A 25,795-nucleotide genomic window follows, 5' to 3' on the forward strand; every position below is an offset into this window, starting at 1 on the left:
ACAATATACATTAAATTATAATATTATGGTGACTAATACCCAGGTATTCTAGTACTTGCATATTTGTAATTCCCTCTCTGTTGTTAGAGATTCAATAGAGCATTTATTCTAGTTGGGTTCTCAACAATCTGTGCCATGAAATTGTCATATAGCAATTTTCTAAACTTGCTTCAATTAAAAGTGCTAGGAGTAATATTCTTCCACTTAATATCTGGGTTATTATAATCCCCCATTACTAAGACCACAAACATGCAGCCTTTTATACTTCTTGCAATAGGAACTGAGCCTCTTTCTCTTGATTTACACCAGTGATCCCCAACCAGTGGCTCAGGGGAAACATGTTGCTCACCAACCCCTTGGATGTTGCTCCCAGTGGCCTCAAACCAGGTAGTTATTTCAACTTTAAGTTTTGGTTGATTAAAAACAAGATTTACTACCAAATAAAGCCCCCTGTAAGCTGATAGTGTGCATAGAGGCTCCCTAATAGCCAATCTTAGCCCTTATTTGGCACCTCCATGAACTTTTATGGAGCTTGTGTTGCTCTCCAAGTCTTTTTACATTTGACTGTGGCTCACGAGTAAGAAAGGTTGGGGAATCCTACATGAAGGAGTCTGTAACATGCTGCTACAATAAATTGCCTTACAGTTTGTGAAAAGATTAACCCTTATGGCATCAGTAGTATATTTTCCCACCACAAATATACATTTGATATTCCTACATAATCACTACAGTGATTTTAAATTGTATTTGGATTAGGGAAGATAAATAAGAGTTGATGATGACAGTTTGCCAAAGACCACTTTTATCAACCTAACAGTCAGGTAACCAAAAAATGTCAAAAAGTGTTTGTACATCTTTCTCGACAGTCAGTTTTTAATGTGCTAGTTCAAAAAGTTCAAGTTTTCTGCGAGAGTTGAATCAAAGAAATGAAAAATAGAACTGCTGGAAAAATAGACCCTGGATTCTACAAACTACCATTTTATTGACCTGGCCCCAACAGATAACATTTTGCTCAACATTTCTGAAAGCGACTTTTTAATGAATCATATAATGGTACCGGCTAAACACATGACCATGTAAATAAGAAGTAAAACATTTATTGGGCTTAAATATATTACATATACACTAGAGGTACAGTTACATCTTACATACTGAAGCATATTTCTGGAAAATCTATACATTAAATTTGATATGGCGGCTTTAATACAATGCATACAAAGTAGTCTTTAATTTACAAAAGAAGAAAGTGTGAATGTCTTATGAAATGCTTGGAATGTACGCCCAACAGTGAGGTATTTTTTTTATTTTCTTTTTTACAATTTATAAATTGTACAAGGAAAATTTCATTTAATTCTGAGTTGGTAAAACTGAATACTAATTCCTTTTACTTATTTTTGCCAAAATCTGTATGGGGAAAAAGGGCAATATTATAAGGAACACATGGCTACTAAATTCGAAACACGTTGGGTCACCCCTTGTCATGGACTTTCCTGGTGTTGACTATTGGTGTCCAATGTCAACACAAATAGTGGGGAAACATGAAAATATAAAAATATATTATGTATTTGTCAGTCTCATAACTTCAATGGACACAGGGAAGATGGTTTATAAAAATAACATTTGTTATTAAAAAGAAAAACAAACACATCTTCGTGAACTGGCCAATAACTATATTGCTCATTGCATATATAATAACAATTCTATATAGTGGCTTATTATTAAAGTTGGAACAAATAAGTAAAACAACTTATGGCAAGAGAACAGCGATTGTTTACTATTCAACGCAGCATTATTATATACAAAAATAAAATATTCTGAAAATAATTTTGATGTACCAACTGAAAGCAAGCCCCAGTATTTCTAATGGATGATACTGCTCCTTATTATTTTTGCTCTTAAAAATGTACCACAATTAGAATATTGCACTGAACCTATGGATATGGCAAAGGAATTTGAGGTTGCCTTTTAATAAACTTTGGCATTCTGTTCATAAAATAAATCAGGTGAGAGTAGGGTTGCCACCTGCCCGGTTTTCAGAAGAACTGCCCGGGTCAAAACCTCCTACCCGGTTTCCCAAATTAGGAATTAGGACTTAGTAACATTGACGTAGCAATCGGCCAATCGCTGCATCATAGCCCCGCCTCCTTCCCGTCCTGCAACTTCACAGCCCCACCTCCTCCCCGTCCCCCGTGACATCAGCCCCACCCCCTGCCAGGCTAAGAATGCCGGCAGAGGTGGCAACCCTAGGTGAGAGGGTAGAAGCCCCTTTTTAGACTGAAAATAACAAAGCTAATAATGCTGCTTTGAACTAAAGCATTAGAAAATATTTGGAAACATTCCATCTCAACTGTTTTCTTCTAGTCTGATTTTTTTTTCTTTTGTTTTTGTCTTTTTTTTTAAGGTAGCAGCAGTGCTTAAGTAATATATGTAAAATTAAAAAAAGAATTGTAACTAATGGGACAATTATGACTTAATTTTTTAAAAAATAAAATACAAAAAGATCTTTTGTTTGCAAAACAGAGAGTAGGATAATGTATAAAAAAAATACAATTAAATAAAAAATAACCAAAAACTTGGTATGCCCGACGCTGGCAAAAAAACATTAGTTTGCAAAACTACAGTATGTTAATATATTTGGCGCTACATATATTTTACAGAACCAGTTTTATAGTTGCTACATCATTACAGCCACACAGCATGATTAGTGGATAATAACACTTTTTTTCTGAAGAGATGATTAGAGCATTTGGTTACATGTAAACGTTTTAAAATCATTGACTTTTTTTTTTGGTTTAACATGCGCTTAATTTTCTCAATAAGAATGAAAATAAAACATGTGATAGATAACACTTAGAATGATAAAAAGTAAAAATTGGCCTAACTTACAAAACTGAAAATATATATATATATATATAATGTGCTACAAAAATTAGTACTTTTTTTTACAATAAATAAAAGATTGCACTGTAGTTGGAATTGAAAGTACTGTATTTAATATATTGTAAAAAATAAATCTAAAACAAATTACCATTGTTTTCCCATTACTTTGGTTATGGACTTTGCAAGCTGATACACTGTAGGGATATGACACTATATTTGAAAGAATAGCAACCATTAAATTCTATCACAAGGCACAATAAAGCAGCAAAAATAGACAAAAGGTATACAGTTATATAGAAGCAGGGTATATGCTCTGTGTCTGTTGCACCCTTTTGGAAACGACTTGCACCTTCAGCTGATAGATTTCCCTGAGGTACTGTACTTCTTTGCTTTAACTGGAAAGAGTTTCATGTCTTGGAATAAAATGACAGATCAGACAAAGGACTATCCATCAGTTGGTGCCGTATTAAAGAATAAAGTTTTTCCAGGATTTGCAAAAGTTTGCAAAGCAGAAAGGTGTATTCATCACAATGTCATTGACTATTTAAAGTCACGGTACTGTATATTAAAAAATAGCTTATAATGTTAATTTAACCCTCAGCTACCAGTCTTACACATCCCACCAATGGGTTTCTTTTTATTTTTCCTCTGATGTATGCCATTTCTCAAACTCCCTTCTCTGCTCGGAATTGTATTTAGACCCTTTTCAGTTGCGAAGGTATGAACTTTCTTCTAAATAATATTTAGTGTTATACAATATAATTACTTCAAATTTACAGTAAATCATGTCATATAAATAATGGCAAGCATAAATGGCAGCCGGCACTTCCAACCTCCTTTACTGCTGTAGAGGAAATAGAAAAGGTGCTAAGCATACCAGTTTAAACTAAAAGAAATTCTCTTCAGCAGTATTTTAGTGCTATTATCACTAACAGAGTATTTCACCTACACAAATATAAAAATGATCATTTCATAGTTTTTAACTTTCTACATTTGAATTTCTTGAGATACTATTTGATGTAAGGTTTTCACATTTAAAGAGTTTAGGTTTTCTATGACTGTGTATAGAACCTTTTGGTCAGACTGAGCTGGGAGCTATTACTGCAGCTTGTAAGAGCTTAATTTCTTGGGTTTCTAACTATTGCACACTGCCCTTTTGCGTTAAACTTTGTTTTAAGAATAAAAAAATGTTGATTGGTGTAAAAACATAAGGATTTAGAGATACTGGCACTAATTTATGAATACTGGCCAAATTTTGCACCGAACCCATAAAAATAAATTATAAAATAAAAGTCAATGTCGAATTGCTATGGGTTACTGAACTGGTGATAAATTGGCCAGTATTCGTAAATAAGATCCACTAAATATCTTACACTGCAAAGTATATATAACTGAAACTGAGATGAGCAAATCGGTTTGTATGAATTGTGATTTATTTTCAATCGACTAAATGGTAGTCATGAGCGAATCTGTCAAAAATTTGTAAAATGGCAAAAAATCTGTGAAAAGCGTTTGTTGCACAACTTTTTTGTTGCCTACGGTTTTTTTGGGGGGGAGGGCGTGACTATTTTGCCACAGCCACACCCATTTTGCTGGGACCACTCCTATTGTTTTGTGACCACACCCAATCTGGCGCAACCACACCCAAGTTGATGCAACTGCAAGTTTTTTTGCCACGCGCCGAATTTTTGCTCATCACTACTAATTAGCTATGAAATGTAATTAACTTCTGATGATTTGTGCTTGTTTACTATGGCTTCCATCAAAACAGGAAGTTTCCTTGATTTCAAATGTACAAATCATCCTGTGTATTAAAGGCAATTTGCTCATCCCTTTATTGAAAGACAGTGCATATAGCACATGTATTATATCAATTATTATACACATTAAGTTAAAAAACAAACAATGGAACGCATTGATTATTACAAACTTGGTAAGTTTAGGAATGGTCATTTCTGAAATATATGGAAATTCTTCGGAACAATACATTTTCCACAGTATGTTGTTAATTTAGACATCCAGTTAACCCATTATGCACAAAGGCCTGTAACATACTGCTTTCTGTTGCTTTGACACAGACCCTTTGCAGTTTTGTAACCATTGCCTGGATTGGTATTTCAAAAAGGTGCATCAAAACACTTTGAGTGTATCTAGCTGAAAAGTAAATGAATGAATTAAAAATGAAAAAAGTCAAAATCAAAAAGTTTGTATTTTTTAAAAAAAACGAATAACTGGTTAAATGTCTGGATTATAATGCGTAGCATTAGTTAACTTTGTACCTCAAATGTGTGTTGGACATTTATTTCATGAAGAAGTACTGAAGTATAAAGGCAAACAGAACAGACAAGGTTGCAAAGCCTAAAACGATGAGAATGGCAAACTGTTCGTCAGTAGGCATCATGCTCTTGAATTTAGAGCTGTCCAAATGGGATACATCTCCTGGGAGCATAAGTTCATTTCGTCTCATTACAAAAGACACAGATGGACTAAAAGATCCAGAGAGCTCCTGTGAGGTATCCAAGCAGCGACGACATACACATACTCGGAATCTGTAATCCATATTTGTTTGAAGACCTGAGATTTGGAACAATGTGTCTTCTCCTTTATATACCTACAAAATGCAAGACACGAGAAGAACATAAACAACATGGCAAAAAGTGTCCTTCCAAAGCAAATTTCAACTTTTCCTTAACATTGTTCTACAGTAAAACTGAAAGTGAGGCACAAACAAAGGAGACCTGCTCATGCCACACTCCTCCCCCAGGAGATAGTTATCAGTCGGTTTATTTAGGCCACTAATTTATTTGGTATATAAGGGTGTCTTGTTAGTATGGATGTACAGTGACCCAATGAATTCATGGAGCCAGAGACATGAATGGGAGAAGCAATGGGGATGAATGGGAAGACTAGCAAGTGCTTTTTCTTTCTGGCCTAGTGCTGGTTGCAGAATATCACCTAAAAGATCTCTGTGCAGAGAGATAATGATCTACACGACCTCTAAAGAAGCAGATCTGACTATTAGCTAAGCTGAGGCAACCCTAAGCAATAACATAATTTTGCTAAATACTGTCTCAAGAACAACTAAGATATCAGGTCTTAACTATTTAAATATTTTTGTTTTGAATTTGGACTAGTGATGTAATCACCCTATGTTCAGTCAGAAGAAATATATTCTATACTTTATGATACATAAACTCAAGAAAATCTATCTATGCAGGCCATGCAAACAGTTGGAGATTACATGCACTGGAAAGGTATAGGCACCTCATTCATTTAGCACCCCATGCTTTGCCAACAATGCCCCTTACTAATGAAGTTAATAGCAACTGTTATGTGGTAGGGGAATTTGTTGCAACAGATAGCTTTAATCATATGCTGAATAATGCGTAAATCACATGGGGATTATCCCACATTAGACAATTAACTATTCCCATTATTTCCTAGTGAGTATCTACTGGCAAGAGAAGAGGAGGCAAAAGGTTGACTGGTTCAACATTTTAAGCTCCAGTAACTTAATTGGTTTGCCTTGCACATCCTGCTAGGATATAATTGCTGCAATTGTCATATGTAGATGCTGATCACGCAGTAATGTTCTGTCCACAAAGTTTATTAGTCTGGCTAGTTCTACATGCTTTTATGTAATTACAGTTGAAGGGCTAAAGTGGCAGTACATTGCAGATTGATTCTATGTAAAAACTCTGGTTCAGACATCTAGAGACATGGTTCCACAGACCATAGAGATGATAATACATATTATGTATTGTGAGCCAAACACATGGATATCGTACCAGGAGTATTGGCACACGCTATTGCCTGCTTTCTATTGTTTTAATATTTTGTTCAGTTCAGCACAACATCAAAAGGTTGACAGGTCAAAATATCATTACCAAACTAGAAGCACCCAATCAATATCTTCCACTGAATAAAGGGGGCATTAAGATATTGGTTCTAATGTTTTGTTTTCATAATGGAATGCCATTACTCATTAGTTTGTTCTTGATATTTACAGAAAAGGTTATATTTCGGTGTCATACATTATACAGTTTTCCTAACTGAAGATCAATTCAGTCACAAATGCAAAACATTTTACAAATCAAAATATGGACTGATCTAAAAAATGACATAAGTATTTATCGAGAGTGTATAAAATATTTATTAAAAAAACAATATCCAGGAGCCTCAGTAGCTATTTATTGTGCATGGAAAAAAATTTTCCCATGCTATAATGCCCTTGCTCTGGCAGATAATATTCCCTGATATTGTAGTCTAGCAATTCAGAAATCATCAGCATAATAATATGAATACTTTAGAGGTATGTTAAAAAATTATGATATAAAAGAGCATGTAAATCTACATATACAGGTATAGAATCCCTTATCAGGAAACCTGCTATCCTGAAAGTTCCAAATTACGGAAGCCCATCTCCCATATACTCCATTTTAAGCGAATAATTGACATTTTTCAAAATGATTTCCTTTTTCTCTGTAATAATAAAACAGTTCCTTGTACTTGATCCCAACTAAGATATAATTAATCCTTATTGGAGACAAAACAATCCTATTGGGGTTATTCAATATCCAAATAATTTTTATCAGACGTAAGATAAGGAGATCCAAATTACGGAAAGATCACTTATCCGGAAACCCCCAGGTCCCGAACATTCTGGATAACAGATCCCATACCTGTACTCCAATAAAAGTACACTGTGTTCACGTTCAATAGACTCCAATAGTGTAGACTAGGCTGAATTGGGGTCTAAAAGGCCTGATTAATCTGTCAATTAAGAATCATTGCCTGCTACTGTTTCTCAGTATATATTTTCCCTGACATGAGCACTGGTGTAATTGACTTTAGAATAATTCAATCAAGTTTGGGGAAGACTTTGACACTGAAGACTGTGGATTGGAGAAATGTGCTTGTTTTATACTTTGGGGTGATTTATCAAAATTCAAGTTTTTTTTTTTTTTTTTTAACAATTCTTTTATTGAAAATTAAATGCACATATTTTACAATAAAGTGTTTCAGTAGGCATCTGTTCATTGTACAGTTGTACAGAAAGTAAATAAAGTAAATTACTAACATAACAATAACAACTTTGCAGTGTCTTCCTTTTATTAATACGTGTGCTATTCACCTTTCAACCTTTATTTGGCTATCGGCCTATCTTTCTGGGTCTTAGTGAAGTATTGTTATTGCGTTTTTTACCTTGTATCTATGTATAGAGGTTATCCGAGAGGAGGGTTTGGTCGTGGGGTCTTCCCTTGTCTCCATTGTTTAGGCGGGGTCTGTGTCTATCCATGATGACCATATTTTATGAAATTTTTGAGGGCACCCCCTCCTTATATAAGTTAGTTTGTATAGGGGTATAGCCTTATTTATCATAGATTCCCATGCTGCCACTCTGGGGCCATCTGGCGACTTCCAGTATAGGGCAATCGTTTTTTTGGCATACATACATTTGAAGTAGTGTTCTTTCAGCCCTTTTAGGTGATAGATCCTCGACTTGGTTTAACAGGGTTACTGTTGGGTCTAGTTGGAGTACCAGATTTGTTCTGTCCTTTATAGCTTTTGCTACTTTCCCCCAGAAACTTTGTGACCGTGGACAGCTCCACACCATATGTACAAATTCAAGTTTTTACTGCAATTTTGTAAGAGTTTGTTGCTTTGAAAATCTCAAATTTAAATTCTAGTTTCCAAAAGTTGAATTTTGGGGAGGACTTTAACATTGGCTTGAAAACTGGATAATGTGTTTTGAAGATACTTATGTATTTTACACTTTGGAGGACACTTCTGAAAATTCAAATTCAAGTTTTTCTGCAGTTTTGTAAGAGGGTTTTTGCTTCACAATCGAAAATTTGTTCTAGTTTCTGAAACTAGAAGTCAATGGGAATTATGCAAGCAAAATTCAAGATATTTTCAAATTGAGTTTTAAAGATCCAAACAAAATTTAGCAGACATGTTGCAAATGATGGGTAGAATGTGATTTCACTGCTTTCATGTAGTATTTCACATTTTTACACAATCAACTTATTATTCGCGTTTTTTTAAATAATTAAGCACACACTTGGAATTTTCAAGTTTTCTCAAAATAGAAAGAGACTCAAAAAATGGACTTTTGTTAGATCTGCCTCCAAATCTGCCTACATATCTACATATCTTTCTATCCTATCAACGTATTGCTTTACCACAAAAGAGGCTAGTGATTCTGTATTTCAAGGTATTCAGGTTCATCTGTCAAGCTAAGACACTTTTACTTTTAATTGATAATAAGTGAGGAATCAAAGAGGGATCAGTGCAGTGAACTTCTGCCTCTCTTAAAAGCTGTATTTGACATTACATTGAAACTGTTACCACCTTTCCCACTAATTCTTCATTCTGCACCAAATTATCATAATGACAATATTTATAAACCAGAAAACCATTTTCTTCTTTCTTCACTTATCGTAACAATGCAGACAATATGTCCCTGATGAAGCCACATGAGCGGTGAAATACGTAGAGATGTAAAGTTGGACTGTGGATTGTGGCTAGCCCCCATTAGTCCCAACATGGACAGGTAGGATTGACTCACTGGATGAAAAATTTGGGAAGGGGTGTCATGGTTATTTAGGAATAAGTGATAAAACTGAACAAAATTGAACCACTATATCCATGAGTCCACTATAGGAATTAGTAATTGTTTTTAAGGGTATTATCCTGAACCATTCCTAATGTTGTGAGATGGTGGCGATGTTAGATTAGTAAGTAGTTTAACAGGTTTTATTTTGTGAATAAAGGTTATGTTTAAGTTTTGGGTAACTGACAAACTTTATGAACTGGTGGGGGGGGGGGTATTGGGGTGTTAGAAGTATTAACTTGCTGGACCTGTGCCTGTAATGGTGCATCACTTCATTACTTTGTTGCCTAAGTTATTATATTCATAATGCAGAAAAGCCAGTGATACAGGGTACAGAGATTTCCTTGGCATGCCAAAGATGCGCTCTAATGTGACACAAATGTCAGAAATTAGCTGGCAATTTACTTCAAACACTCCATTTATCATAATTTTCCTGTTCTGAATTAATCTGGTACTATTAGCACTTTAAATTCAGTTACATAAATTACATTTTACCTTCTAGGCAGGTTTACCACCGTAACTTTATTAAAAATGTCATGAATATAACTATCTTCACATTTTAACAAACGTTCTAAGAAGCTGCACTTACACAAGCATTTACATTTGCGCGTGGGCTGCTATTTGCTAATAAGGGTCGGCCAGTTCCCTAGTAACAACTACTGACACCCGGTACACTTTATTGTAAAGACAATAAGGTCTAGTGTTAGGGTAGAGCAGAGAGCCATTTGCCCAGGGTAGAATCCACAGGGACAAGTTAGGGGAAAATACTGATTATATCACAATGGAAAAATATGTTGTGTAATAACTGTCATATCATATCAGGGATGTCTAATCTTTAGCCCTCCAGCAGTTGTTAAACTGCTCTCTCAATTAGTCCCAACTAATGGAACACGATAAAGGACATGTAAACCCAACATCTGCCTACAATGTATATAAGTTGGGCACATCTCCCCCACCCAAATGGCATCATGTGTACTGCATATACCCCCCCGTTTGCTAGCACCATCACATTTTCCTAAAACAAAAAGCAGCTTTCACCCGGTGGCCATTTTTCTTCTAACACATCAGTTACATTTAAATCTGGAAACAGCATATGTGAACAAAGACCCTTATTTAGCATATATTTCATCAATAATGCAGGCTCACACAGGCAAAACTGTAATGGTTAATAAGCACTGTAATGGTTAAGCTAAGGAAATGAGGTTAGGAGAAAAAAATTGAAGCAGACATCTAGAGCTGAGTTTCTATGGGAATCAGCAATGCCATCTCTTCATTGGCTGCTAGACTGGAGGGCGTGTTTAGTAATCTGAGCTGAGAAAAATTGAGCATGCTCACAAGCCAACAGCTAAAGCAAATTCCTGAGGGAGGGGGCCGAGTGGGTTACAGGAGGAGAAGGAAATCTGATTAATGGGGATGTTGAAGCCTTACTATTATCCTTTGAATAACCGTAGTGCCAGGTATTGTATGTATATATGTATGTATGTATAACTTTATTTATAAAGCGCCACAAGGTATTGAAATATTTTAAAGAGGCTGTTCACTGATTACATTTTTGTCTGTGGGGTTTACATGCCCTTAAAGAGCATAATGCAAATGGGTGAAATGCCAGAATCTGGACCATAACAAGTGCAGATAGAACTTTCAAAACCTGAATCTTCTAGGCAAGCCAAGCTGTAAATGTATGGCTTTCTTAATCTTCCGTTATTCTCTTACTGTGGTTTTCATCAAGATACAGGGAATGTACTTTAAGCCAGCATAGAAACCATTGTTAGATTCTGCTGAATATCAAATCCATGAAAACATTAGGGCTAGAGTTCAGCTTTGGAGCACAGAGACCAATAGACCAGGCTGTGTTAGTGCAGAGGGCAGTGTGCATGGGGCATAAGTGCCTTCCTTAATGAGCAATGCACCCCTCTTGCACATCCACCCCCAGGGTCAAAAATGATCCCTATTGTCTGAATACTGAGTCAACTCTAAACTGCCATTTTATTTCTAACCAGTGACAAATGGCATCATTGTAGCCTTTGTGAGCAAAAATGTTTTGTCTTCAGTTTTTCATTACAGAAAAGTCACAACCAAAACAAAAGTAATTCAATTTGGCCTCATACTAAACATTTGATGATTTTTGTACCTTGAAAAAGAACAAAATCTTGGATCTGATGCAGATGTGCTTCAGCAGGGAAATTCTAGGAAACATTATTTCTGCAATGATGGCTGTGTCAATAGATCCCTATTCCCCATGGTAACTAGCGTGGGACTAGGATTTTAGGAAACACCAGAGTTAATCTGACCAGAAATCTATATGGCAGATTTATATATTTTCAAGTTTGTGGGGAAAACATTTGTGACTATGACAATAAAACAACTTGTTTCCAATCTGGCGCTTATTTAATCTGGAGCACTAGCATATTTAAAGGGAGCCTATCACATCAAAACAGTTTCCTCACCGGAGGCTCAGTTAGACTGCACCTCTGGTGGGGGAAACACTGTGACAGAAAAGGCTCAGACAGAATAATCATGATTTGTTGTGCCAAAAAAATAAAAAGTCTATTTCAAATGAAAATCAAGTTGTCCCATTTATTTTCAGGCTGTAAAATCTTAAATTTTATGAAATAAAAAAAAGCATAAAATATAAAAAATTAAAATATAAAATTCCTTGAATGCTACAGAGAAACTTCAAACTGACTTCTTCAGAAGAACATCAGTTTTCAGGTTGCTTTTTGTCACATTGTACTTGAATTGATGGGAGCATATATAACCTCCTTTATATATATATATATATATATATATAAGAAAAAGAGAAATATTTCTGTACCATTTTTGCAAGATTGCTACAAAATCTTGTGATGTGCAGAATAACAATTAATCCCTGAATACTTGGGAAATTGCACAGAGGTAATTTAATTTAACAAATGTGATTCCTCATTCCCATCCTATATACTTGTTACTTTAATGCAACTTTATCTCATGTATGCTAATGGAAACCTTTATTACAAAAATATGAGAATTCCTATGATGAAATTCATCTTGAAACAAAATTCATTTGGGGACTGCCATCATTTCTTATTGGGTTATCTTTGTAGCGCTCAGTGATTTATTACATCCATTCAAACAATTAGCATTTTTATAGTGCGCCTTCTATATATCAGGATGAATGTTCAAGTTCATTTGGCGCCACTTGTAATGCTGATCACTGCACAGGGGTATGGTCCAAGAATAATCAAACAAGATTGCAGTTGTATAACTTACCTGTTTATATTCGGCCTCTCGTCCAACCTGTATTTGTAACATATAAGCGATCGGATCCCCTTTCATTGGTAATACCGACTCCCATGTGACTTCACACACATTTCCTTCTAATTGTGTAATTCGTGGTGCTAAAAAAAATATGGCAGCTTTTTAGTGACAGATAAGATACATACTAAAAGCACAATATCGCTAACGCTTTTACTAATATGAGGCAAAGCAATTAGCATGCTTGTCAAATTACCATAAAAACTACTAAGCTGATTCCTTGAAGGCAGATAAAACCACAAACTAAGGAAGAGATAAAATTCAGATCAATTTGCTCCTACTACCTCACTAAAATCTATATAACAAAAAGTCGTTACATGAGAAATGAAATCGGTGTATTTTTTAGAGAATTTTTATCATTGTAATTTTATTATTTGTTTTTAGCCATGGTGTAATTAGAATCCAGCTCCATGTGTACACTGCCTTCTGCTCTCACTTCTTTATTATTCTGGCAACTTTAATCATTCTTTTAAGAGCAAGAAATAATAAGAAACACTGCGACAGGCATAGTAACCCACTGTAACTTTTGGAGTGATGAGTTCTTTTACATAGTCCATTAACCATCAATAATTATTATACAATGTATTAAAAAATCCACAAATGGTCATTAAAATATCCCATTAATTGAGAAATAAAATGTAAAGGTGCCTATTAAATTACAAATAATTTGTTACAACCAGATATACCTATTACAACAAGATCGATCTATGCAATATACTGTATGCAATACCCAACATGACTGGCAGTAGGATGAAGGTTAAGGCAATGCTTTCAAATCAGTCATTTGCATTACTGTCAAATATATTTATCACTAGAAATCCATGACCTCTTGTCTTTATGACATGTATGTGTTATGTTGCTATTTTTGTTTGACTAAAGTGGGGGCTGCCATCTAGGAAAATGCTTCATACAAATGGCATTCCATTTGCATTATCAAAGTGTTATTTTCATTCCTAATCATCCATAAAACATCCAACTGTCAATTGCTCCCTATAGAAAGCATCAGCCTGGCGGGTAAGCCAATGCAAGTGACAACGCTATCAAACCTATAATTTAAGTTCAATAACATTAGGATGAAGCATCTCCCAGAATATATGTGTTTTTGTGAAGGAAATGATGGTTATAGGAGGCAATAAATAAATTATCCCAAAATTTCCGGTTTCAAGTTATGGTCTTTGAAATAAAAAAAAAGTAAAGGTGGGCAAACATGTAAAGATCCACTGGTTTGAAGAGGCTGCCAAACAAGTGGATCTTTTACTGATATGTCCAACTTGAGGTTGGCAATATTGGGCTGATCTGATCATCTGGCCCTCGAGCTGAACATGCAGGCCATCTGGGGAGTAGATGCACCACTGCGGATATGTCTTTAGAAAAATTGCCCATTCTCACATTGAATCTGCTGCTTATACTTGATGAACCAAGGAGTTCTAAATCATACATCTTGTTTTACTACATCTATTATTATATTGGCTAATAAAAGTTGCCACTAAATGCTGTAGTGTGTTAACTGCCCATGGTCATGCTATTTTCTTCTATGCAGCAAAAATGAAGTAATTAGAATCTACTATTCTGTAGTGTGGATATGAATAGGCCAGCCATTAAACTGGAGAGCAGTGCTTTTGTGCTATGGTAATAACTTTAATATTGGATTAGGAATGGCAGTTCTTAATAAAATGAGAGGAAAGCAATTTTTAAAAAAATAATGTAGTTATTGAGTTTGAGGAAATTAACAGATATCAGACAAACGGCACCCCTCATTGAAAATAATTTCTATTTAGCCTTATCTAATGGACAGGGCAGCAGAAAGGAGCCTATTCATTTCATAAAACAACATTTTAAAATATACAGTGCTTTCTTGTTATAAACCTAAGGAAAATATAAAAATATAGAGGATAAACCTTTAAAAATATAGAGGATAAATGCTTAACTGTGGGTGTCAGTTAGTTTGTGTGTTTATTTACCAGTGTGTGTAAATGTGTATTTTTGTGTGTAAATCATGCATGTGTGTGAATCAGTGGAATTTTGTATGTTAAGTGCCCAATGTTTATGTGTCAGTCAGAGTACAAATTGGTCCTCCTTCTACTGCTTTAACAGACTATTCTTCTGGGAATTCTTTTCACTAGATTTTAATACTCCTGGTGGAGCCAAAAGCTAAACAAACATAAGAGTGGTTAGGGAATGCACTTTGTGTTGCAATTTGTCCCACACTCCCAAATGTCCCTTATTTGGATTGAAGTTAGGGCTCTCTGTAGCCAGTCAAGTTCTTCCACTCTCACATCAAACTCATTCAGTACAGAGCTTGCTTTATGCAACAGCATCTTCCCCAAACTGTAAAGTAGGAAGGATGGAATTGTCATGGATCTCATTCTGTGCTCTAGGTTTAAAGTTTTCTTTCAGTGGAACTGAAACTTTATAGTAGGCATTTTTCCACATAGTATTCTCCGGTCATCAACTCAGATTTTCATTCAGATAGCTGGATGGCAAAATGCCACTAATCACCCCAGAGTCACTCTACTGCTCCAGAGTCCAATGGCGCCGACTTTTATACTACTCTAGCTGGCACAGCACAAGGTAATGTTAGGTATGTTTGCCTCTGATTACCCATAGAATCCCCATGGACCCTATGAATAGTTCTTGTGCTGACACTGTGTTCCAGCTGAGGTGTGTCCAGATACTTTTAGCTGACATGTGCCCAGATACTTTGAGCCATACAGTGTATGTGTGGGCCTGTGGGAGCAAGACTAGATTGTGACCTCTGCAAGGTAAGGCACTGATACCAATGCTTTAATATTTTCTGTGGAGCTGGGTAACTTAACAACACGATAAAATAGAGAGATTGTTAAACAAGAGCTGAAAAGAATAAAAACATTGCTGTTGTCCTGTAAACTTGTATACATAACTCCCAGAAGTACTCTAGTCTTTTTATCCTGAAAAATGTGCTTTATATATATATATATATATATATATATATTTATATGTGTTCGTACTGCATTGTGCAAGGTAGCACGAATGAACATAGGGCAGCTTGACCTATTAACACTGCACTGTCAGGGCTCCTATTGCCTTTCTTTAATCTCTCACCTTTAATTGTTGGAGGCACTGACTTTGTTGTGCTGAAAGTGCAGATATCAGAAAATGGTCCCTCCCCTGCGTCATTTACCGCTTGTATTCTGAAACTGTAACAGGTAAACTCTGCCAGCCGCTGTACCTTATATGTGTGACTTGGTCCTCTGTAAATGGGAAGAAACCTACAAAGTCAAAAAATAAATCAGAGAGTTAATGTATAAGCAAACCTGTAATTAGTCTGATGATATGCTATGTTACTATGCACATAAATGTACTGCACAGGGTAGATATATTCCTCTTTATAAAATAGGGAAACATTCTCTTTTAAAACAACATTAAAAAATTATCTTTCCACAAGCATATCTGCATCAATAACAGTATAAACTGCCAACCCTATTCCACCAGGCACTGCAATCAATAGTCTTTAAATATAATTATAACATGAATTTATTGAGGTATACCTAAAATACTCATAAACTCATAAAAGCATTCCTGGAGGAAAATGGGCCCTTCCCTCTGCTCAATAATAATTTGTGGTTAACACTTAACGGAATATGTAGATAAGGTTTAATGCATACTATTGTACAGCATATATTAAAGATATCCAAGCAACGATGTTCATTTGTAGGCATACACACGTGCTATGAAAAGCACTCTGCAGATCCATCAGTAGAGCCACGTGAAACCATAAGTCCCACTATATTGCTGTTGTGTTTCTGTTCCAATATCAGTATAATTAAGCCATGAAGTTCACACAGTAATGCAATATGTTAAAGGGCATTAACAAGTTAATGGACTGTTGTGCGAGCCACAATACAGACCTCTTGTATGCAAGGAGAGACAATTTGGTTCGGACCTCTTTTATAACATTATCCCATAGAATATTTTGCATGTCCAGGCACACATTTTAAAAGTCAAAAAATAAATCAGAGAGTTATTTTTCTGCTCCTGAAGGGGTCTAGTTGTGTTCTGACCAATAAACCCTGGTTCTATACTGTCTAAACCAGTGATCCCCAACCAGTGGCTCATAAGCAATATGTTGCTCACCACCCCTTTTGATGTTGCTCCAAGTGCCCTCAAGGTAGGTGCCCATTTTTAAATTTCAGGCCTGAAAACACATTTCTGACTTGGAGACAAGTTTTAGAAGCACAGACACAGTTTTACTCCAAGCAGAGCCTTCTGCAGGCTAGTGGTCCACATGGGGCTACAAATAGCCAATCAAAACCCCTATTTGAAATCCCCAAAGAACTTTTTTCATGCTCAACAAAACCTTTTACATCTGAGTGTGGCTCACAAGTAAAAATGATTTGGGATCCCTGGTTTAAACCATTATAAGCCCACTCTCTGTTTTGAACCAGGCCACCTTAACAGTGTTCTCAGTCAGCCCTGTTCAAATTCCTTGTTGTTCTTGTTCACCCAGTGCCCAATTTAATCTAGATGAGTAATTACATGATGCAGAAAGCAAGAACAAGTTCTGGTCACTTCCCGTCCTGTTGGGCTTAACTTTCCACATGCACCAACAGAGGTTGTTGGTTAACAAGAGTTCCAGATCACAGCAACAGTTTTGAAAGTTCTCTTGTAAACATCAGAATTAAGCATCACCTCACATTGTGTTGTTTCTGCTTCAGGCATCCTCATTTTTTGAACAATGCGCAAATGATGACACCAGTTATAATCAGTGTTAAGTAATATAACTTGAATCACATGACTTAATGACACTTTATGAAAAAATAGTGTACCCTTCTTTAAAAGTTATTAGAAGTCTCCTTGGGGTTCCATACTCTGTATAAAAGAACCCATGGAACTGCTTCATAATTCTAATAGTGTTATATTTTGCAGGAGAGCATACAATATTCCCTACATTAATCTGCTAAGTCCTTCTTGGCAAAAGACAACTTTCTTCACACAAGCCTACATAGTGAGAGAAGTGAAAAAAAAGAAAGAAATTGATATGTGCCAGTCAGAGAAAAACAAATGCATTATTTGATATTGGTGTACACCAAATCCGAGCTCAAAGTTTAAAAGAAAAAGAGCTAGCAGCCGGGGCTCCTCAGAAAGGAACAGAGCCCACGGAATTGTGAGAATTAAACAAAGCCAACAGTATTATGTTGATATTTAGAAACTGCTGGATGTTCTGTTAGAAATACGTGATTGAAGTCAGACGTCTGTATCTGTGCAAGATTAAAATACACAAGAGAGATGAGCTTTTATAAACTCAAAGTTTTTTTTTTAAACAAAGAAGAAAAGCACTGATATTAATCTAAAACCATTCTGACCTTTAAAGCCCAGTGATGCAGTGCATCATGGCTGCCTGTTAACCCAATCACTATGTAAATGAATAGTACTCTTGCATTTCTAGTAATACTGCCCTTAAGGTTTGGCTTCCATACATTACAGCTGGCGTTTATATTATTTGAACAGCAAATATAAATGAAGCTTTGCCCACAAATGGCATATGCTAATAGTCACGTAAGTGTTTGCATTGTTACATATATATATATTGTTTGTTGTACCAATGTTCTGTTGTATAAAAAAATAAACTATATGCGGGTAAAATGAAATGTCATTATGAAAAACAAAAAATATACTGCATGTATTAGTAGAATATTTTTTATACACACATATATAGAGGTATAGGACCGTTATTCAGAATGCTCGGGACCAAGGGAATTCTGGATAAGGGGTCTTTCCGTAATTTGGATCTCCATACCTTAAGTCAACTAAAAAATCAATAAAACATTAATTAAACCCAATAGGATTGTTTTGCATCCAATAAGGATAAATTATATCTTAGTTGGGATCAATTACAAGGTACTGTTTTATTATTACAGAGAAAAAGGAAATCAGTTTTAAAATTCTGAATTATTTGATTATAATGGAGTCTATGTGAGACGAGCTTTCCGTAATTCAGAGCTTTCTGGATAACGGGTTTCCGGATAAGAAATCCCATATTTGTATATATATATATATATATATATATATATATATATACAGGTATAGGACCCATTATCCAGACCAAGGGGCCAAGGGTATTCCGGATAAGGGGTCTTTCTGTAATTTGGATCTCTATATCTTAAGGCTGCTAAAAAATTAAAAAAAACATTAATTAGACCCAATAGGATTATTTTGCATGCAATAAGGATTAATTACATCTTAGTTGGGATCAAATACAATGCTATGTTTATTGCTACAGAGAAAAAGTAAATCCATTTTAAAAATCTGAATTATTTCATTAAAATGGAGTCTATGGGAGACAAGCTTTTCATAATTCGGATCTTTGTGGATAATGGATTTCCGGATAATGGATCCCATAACCTGTATATATATATATATATATATATATATATGTATATACACAGTATATTTACATATTAAAATACATTTTATTTTACACACACAAACATAAAAACATATAGCATTATGGGCAGAGAACACAAATATTTTTATCTGGTTTTATAGTAATAATACACTCTTACATAGTTTCGGGCAATAACACAAGACGACTTTGTTCTGTCTATGGCAGAGATTAAAGACACGCCTCATTTTTGTCCAAGGATTTGTAGTTCGGCGCAAGGGGCTGAATATAGCTTGCAGCAGAAATACTAATGAGATTAGTAAATGAGCCCTATAACCTTATAATGTAAATTATAAATTGCCCTTTAAATACAGAACTCAATTCAAATGTTTAATGATGTTTGAGGTCAATGGCCCGCATTAAAGTGCAGGTGATAAAATGCCTGAAAATACCATTCCACAGGCAAGTATTGTAACCATCACAAACATGTCAGCAGAAACATGGAATAGGGCAATTCTGCATGATTACATGATTTTACCTACATGATTGTGCTTTTCATACTGAATGGTATATTTTTGGATGTTGTCACCCCGTGTCTTAATGTGGCCAACAAAACACCCCTTGTGCCATTGCTCTTACAGTGTACATTTTATATTGAGAAACAAATAGAACTGGGCAAGAACACTTACATGAATTTATTCCTAAAGATCCTTTTGTAATACAGGGAAGCAATCAGCTGCCATTTACAGATGATTCCAACCTACTGAACACTTCAGTAATCGTAACCTACCCTAACAAAGAACACAAGAAATGTTCTTTTCTCAGAAAGCTCAGTATTTATCATAAAAGCCCATGCATTACTGTCACTCTGGGAGCTTCCACCCACTTATTTTCGTTTTACAAAACCAACAATTTCTGCATATTTTTACGTATCCTAAAGGAATTCGTTTAGTGAGAAATGAATGACACATTCGGCCATTCAGGCATTTGGTCCATGGAAAAAAAGTAAAATTCATAAAAATATGCTAAGGAGAAACAAACATATCAAGTAAATGGTTCCAATAGTCTCCACCAACTGAACAGCCACAGAAATATTGTCCTAAACTTTATTTTTGGCTACAATATCTGTTGACACCTGAATCCTTTAAAACTGTATACAAGTAAAATTCAAATTGTAAATCACTAGCACACGTCTTTGATTGGATTTTGATTATCCATACTAGATGCAGATTTATATGTGCTGGGTTTAAAGGCTAGACGTAACACTAAAAAGCAGGGATCCCAAACCTTTTACACATGTGAGCCACATTCAAATGGAAAAAGTTTTGGAGAGCAACACAAGCATGAAAAAAGTCTCAGGAGGCAGGCCCAGATTTGTGGCGAGGCCACAAAGGCCCGGTCCTAGGGCGACACAAATTTAGGGGCCGCCGCAACAAAATTTTTACATTTTGCTCCCATACGGAACAATGGGGACTTCTCCCTACTGCTCCGTATGGGAGTTTAAATGTTGCGCATGTGCGCTTGCATCAGCACGGCGTGGGGGTTGTTCACACATGCGCGCAGTGGGGGGCACTAAAGAGGGCCCGTCTGGATTTGAAATCCGGCGCTGCCTGGAGGTGCCAAAGCGCGCTATAATTGCCTAATTGAGAGCCCCTATGTTGACTGGAAGCCTATGGAAGGCTCTGTTTGGCAATTACACTGGGATTTTAAGCTTGCCTCCTAACCAAAAAATTCAAAAATAAGCAACTGCTTTGAGGCCACTGGGAGCAACATGCAAAGGGTTGGCAAGCAACATGCTGCTCGCAAGCCACTAGTTGGGGATCACTGCTATAAAGGAACAAAAGCAGAGGTTACAATAAATGAACGATTATATATATTTAGTATATGTTTAGCAAGGCTTTTCTGGTAAGTTACCCCATATAGCTTTGCATTAAACTTATAAGGCACAATCATTAACATTCCAATGGGGGACTCCTAATAAGGTTGCAGAAGTTTAATATTATTTTTACAGTTATTAAAATTTGACCTTACTGTCAGGAAACCTTTAATTGGAGGATTAATGATCCAGACAGCTCTTTTTAGCACAGGAACGAATTGTTCCAGCACAGAAAACAGCTTGGTAGATCTGACAGCATTGGTATTTTTTGTACCAAGTGGTAAGCATAGATATCTGTCATAAATTAGCCCCATGCTGTATAAAGTTTACTAACACGGATGGTAAGAATATTGTCTAACTTGCACTAGATTCAAGAAAGCAAATTAGTTGCCATGGTTTACTGTACTGGGCACAGTTCATATGTAAGTAAATTAAGCTTAGAATGTGTTGTTTTTTATTGTTCCTTATTGCCCAATGATATGAAAACAAAGCCTTTAAAATGATTGTTTACTGAGGTCGTATGCATTCTAAAGCCAGAATTAGACTACAAGCAAGTTTTATAGTGAATTTGTTTCTATGTCTTATGTTTCATGAGATGAAATACCAAAAACTGATCTGGGGGTGTCCTTTAATGAAGTGTCCCATAGATTTTAACAATTTTGGAAGCCATTCCTGACTGACCATTTCCATAAATATTTATAGTATACTTGTTCATAAATTACCAATCCAGTCAGCGATCCACCAGTTGCTGTAATGTGACTTCCATTCAAATGAATGTGAGGCAGCTCTGGCAGAATGTGGCGCTTCTCTGATAAACGTTGGTATGTGTGTGCCCCATGTGCCATCAACGTAATTGTGACATCAATATATATTTGGAATCACAAGGAACATGAAATATAATGCTCATTTGGATACTAACTCTTACATTTCTCATGAAAACATGTAGATGCATTAGCTCATTCTCAAGCAGTGGGTTCTGGAATCATAGCTTAGACAAGTACTAATTTGATCCCAGTTACAGACCAGTTTTTCTCTTGATGCAGCTTGCCAGTGTCAGATACACAGATGTGTATATTTGACTTCAACTGTGTGCTGTCTAACTAAGCTCCTGCACTCTGTTTCATTTCTCCTGCCACCTGGAACAGGCTAGTTTTGGAGCTTAGGGTGTCATACAACTGAACTGTATAATCTCTCGAATGCTGCTTTGTATAACTTTCTCTTTTAGTTGAACTTCAGAGGAGTCATTGACTGTCACTCATGTATGTTGGCTAATTAGTCATCTTTGTTCCCTATGGCCAGAATTGCAGAAGAGTTAGGGAGTTCTGCATATATGTATTTATTGATTTGAAAACTGGACAATTATGAGAGGAAGAAAGAGACTTTATACAGATTGAAAAACAATAATAAGCTTTGACGGGAAATGTAATGACAAGTGCATTTCTGTATAGTATTTTGTGTGCTATCCCAGTTACTGTATGAGTAATGTATCTTAGAAAACCTGAGATAATACTTAAATATAACTTAAAATGGCATTACATGGGCCAGTAAAGGATGCCAACTCAGTCCATTTAGAACAGGGATCCCCAACCTTTTATTTCCATGAGCCACATTCAAATGAAAAAAGTTTTGGAGAGCAACACAAGAATGAAAAAAGTTCCTGGTGTTGCCAATGAGAGCTATAATTGGCTATTTAGTAGTCTATGTGCTGGAAGCCTGCAGGAGGCTCTGTTTGTCAATTACACTGGGGCATTATACAGTCGACACTTGCCTTCTAACCAGAAATTCAAAAATAAGCACCTTCTGGCCACTGGGAGCAACATTCAAGGGGTTGGGGAGCACTGATCTAGAACATGCCAATAGCTTATGGGTTGTATGAGTCCTGTTTGACAGCCTGTCTGACTGATATTGGGATTGGCCACATATCTGTTGGTCAGGTTACAAAGTCCCATTGTGGAGAATAGCATGTTTATGTAGTCCTCTTCCAACAAACATTCTAAGCACCAATATTTCTTCAATCGTTGGCCCCGGGGCCAAACGACTGGGTATTCTTCTTTTGGCCCAACACATTGGTGGCCAAATGAGGTAAAGATCCACTTCACCCTTTTGTGTTCAAATTGCTTTGTATTGTATTTTTATATAATTTATTTATTTACACAAAACCACAACTATAAGAACACAACCTTTATTTTCAACTGTCATAGCCTTTAGTGCTTTGTATTGTATTGTACTGAATGCAATTAGTCACACAGCCCTTGGTATAGTGTATCTCAGTATTACTGCTGTTCTGTAATGTTTTGCAATTAACGGAAACTACATTTACATTTCAATTTAACCTATGCAAAATTAATAAGCAGTTAATAAGAATGGAATGCAGACCTGTATTAATTTTTTATTGCCTGGAATTGCATTAAATATGAGTGGGAGTTAACTGAGTTAACATTTGATTCCCCCTTCACAATGCAAAATAAAAGAAAGCAATAAATAAACAACATTATTATTGATATCTGGTCCATGGAATCATGTGGAAATGCCCAAAGTTAAATAATGTCAGAGCATTATATAAGTTATTATTTAGTTATTATTTCTCCCACAGATTCACATTATGGCTCAGTTTTTAAAGTTCTTGTGTCTTATTCCCTAACTTCTACTATTACTACACCTAACCTGAAATAGCCACAAATAACAAATAACACAGATCTATATGCACTGGGCCAATTTATTAGATTTTGTGCAGTTTGGCCACAATGCAATGATCTTATCAGCAGCTTCTGGGCTGCCTATTACAAATATGCCTATAAGAAGTGACATTCAACTCAATTTAATGTTTTATCACCCAAAGGGCTGACTTGCACGCTCTTCACATACACCATGTTTTCTAAATATTGGTTGGTGTATAATCCCACTAAAATATAGCTAACCCTCAATATATAATTCTCTTTTTGGCTTACTTTTAAATACTGGTTGGTGCCAGCAGTGGAGCATGTTGGTAGCTAAGCTTCAATGATGAGTGACGGTTGCTGATTACCCAAGAAGGCTAATACAGACTGCACTGCCTAATATTCCTGTAGAATATATATCTATCTTAACTCCAGTTGAGTTTTATTTCTGGCTTTGCTGGTTAGCATTTTCACGGCAACAATAATGCTGTTGGGCTATTCATGGCAGCTGCAATTTTCTTTCTGCATCTTTACGCAGTTTCAAAAACTGCTAATAATACAGCATTGTATTATCAATGTATAGGTGCAACAGAAAGGGCTTCCTTTTATTTCATGTTATATAAATAAACAGAGCTGTAGCTTATCCAGTCTGTTACATTGACCTCCTTCCAAGGAAAAATATTGAGAGCCTAGAATCCACAGGCAGCAGGGCTGTGGCATAGAAGCCTAAGCTATCTAATGAAAAACACATGCTGAAGAGCACTGGTGAATAATTACAGCCAAACACCATTTAGCTCCTACTATCAGAGCTACCAAGAACTATCTAGCACTGCAATAGTTACCAGTCAATAAAACTAGGCACTTCCACCAAAATGTATTCCATTTTCAGCTATAACACTTTATTTATGAAAGGTCCAAATTAAAATTAATTTACATGGATTATGACATAACAGAATAATTTAAGCAATCTCAATTTGAGAATAAGTTATAAATCCATTAATACCAGAGAGGTATAACACGTTTTATTTACACTGATTTATTATGACATTTCAGTGCATAGCAATGAAATAATAAATCATATTCTCATATGTATAATAAACTTGCTTCACACATAAAACAATATAACTAGTTGATTATGGGAAGTTTGCATCTGTCCTTTTTCACACTTTCATAAATGTGCCCCTTAGCTATGTATCAGTATGTCAGCTGCGTAATAACATAGGCTGCAAATAAACAGAGCTGCTAATAATTTTTTTTTGTGTATTTGTTTTATTTTACATTTGGTAACTTCCTTCTATTTAATCAATCATTATTACATTTCCTCTTCTCTTTCCAACTGTGAATGTAAGATATGTTAATAGAAGATTAACTAATGGGTCAAGGTATGATTTTTAGCATTTGTATTGATTAGCTTTGTCTACTTCCTTTATGCACATGTAATACTAATTAGCTGTATGGTAAATGAGAAGGTTTTATAGTTAAGGACATATTGTTACCACAGCAGGTGTACTTGAGACAGCCATGTTAGAAGTATAGAAGGATTAGACATGCCAGCCATGCAGCACTATAAGAATGCCCATTGAAACACAATACATCATTATTGGTGCCTTGCAACTCGTGGTAATGTGAAACCCTTCCAGTAAATTTTGATATTTTTGACATTTACTACCTGTATCATTGTTTCAAAGTTTGCCTATGCAGACATAATACAAATTGCAAACATTCTTTGAAAAGGAAGGACAAATATAATTGCATAGTTTGTGAGGATGGAAGGGTTGTGCCCCCAAAACGGTGATGCACAATTGGGCACAATAAATGCAATAAGGTCCCTAAATACATAAAGTAATGTGTGTGAAGCTCCTTAAGGTGCTCCTTAAAGACTCTCTTGGTCTGAGCCTATTTTCAGCAACTCTCCACTTTGGAATTTCAGAAGTTATATGATTGCTAGGATAAAATTCAAAAGCTATACAAAATAAATAAAAACACCAGTTTAAAAGTTGCTTAGAAATGGGCCATTCTATAACATATTAAAAGTTAACGCTGAACCACCCCTTTAATACCATCACATAAACATTTGCAAGGTGTCTATATGCTTTGCCATTGTTTTTTTT

The 25,795-nt window shown here is 35.7% G+C and overlaps 1 protein-coding gene across 2 annotated transcripts in view; it reads right to left on the minus strand.

The window, feature by feature from the left end:
- Positions 1 to 1,077: 1,077 nt before the first annotated feature.
- fndc3b (fibronectin type III domain containing 3B) overlaps positions 1,078 to 25,795 on the minus strand; it is a 178,240-nt gene continuing 153,522 nt past the window's right edge. For both annotated transcript variants that reach the window (XM_012963399.2, XM_002931571.3), the window contains exons 24-26: positions 15,872 to 16,038; positions 12,746 to 12,873; positions 1,078 to 5,491 (exon numbers count right to left, since the gene is read on the minus strand). In XM_012963399.2, coding sequence (XP_012818853.2) covers positions 5,180 to 5,491; positions 12,746 to 12,873; positions 15,872 to 16,038 — 607 coding nt within the window. In that variant the 3' untranslated portion in view covers positions 1,078 to 5,179. The remainder of the gene's footprint in view (positions 5,492 to 12,745; positions 12,874 to 15,871; positions 16,039 to 25,795) is intronic.

Source organism: Xenopus tropicalis, chromosome 5, assembly GCF_000004195.4.
Source record: "Xenopus tropicalis strain Nigerian chromosome 5, UCB_Xtro_10.0, whole genome shotgun sequence".
Lineage (NCBI taxonomy): Eukaryota > Metazoa > Chordata > Amphibia > Anura > Pipidae > Xenopus > Xenopus tropicalis.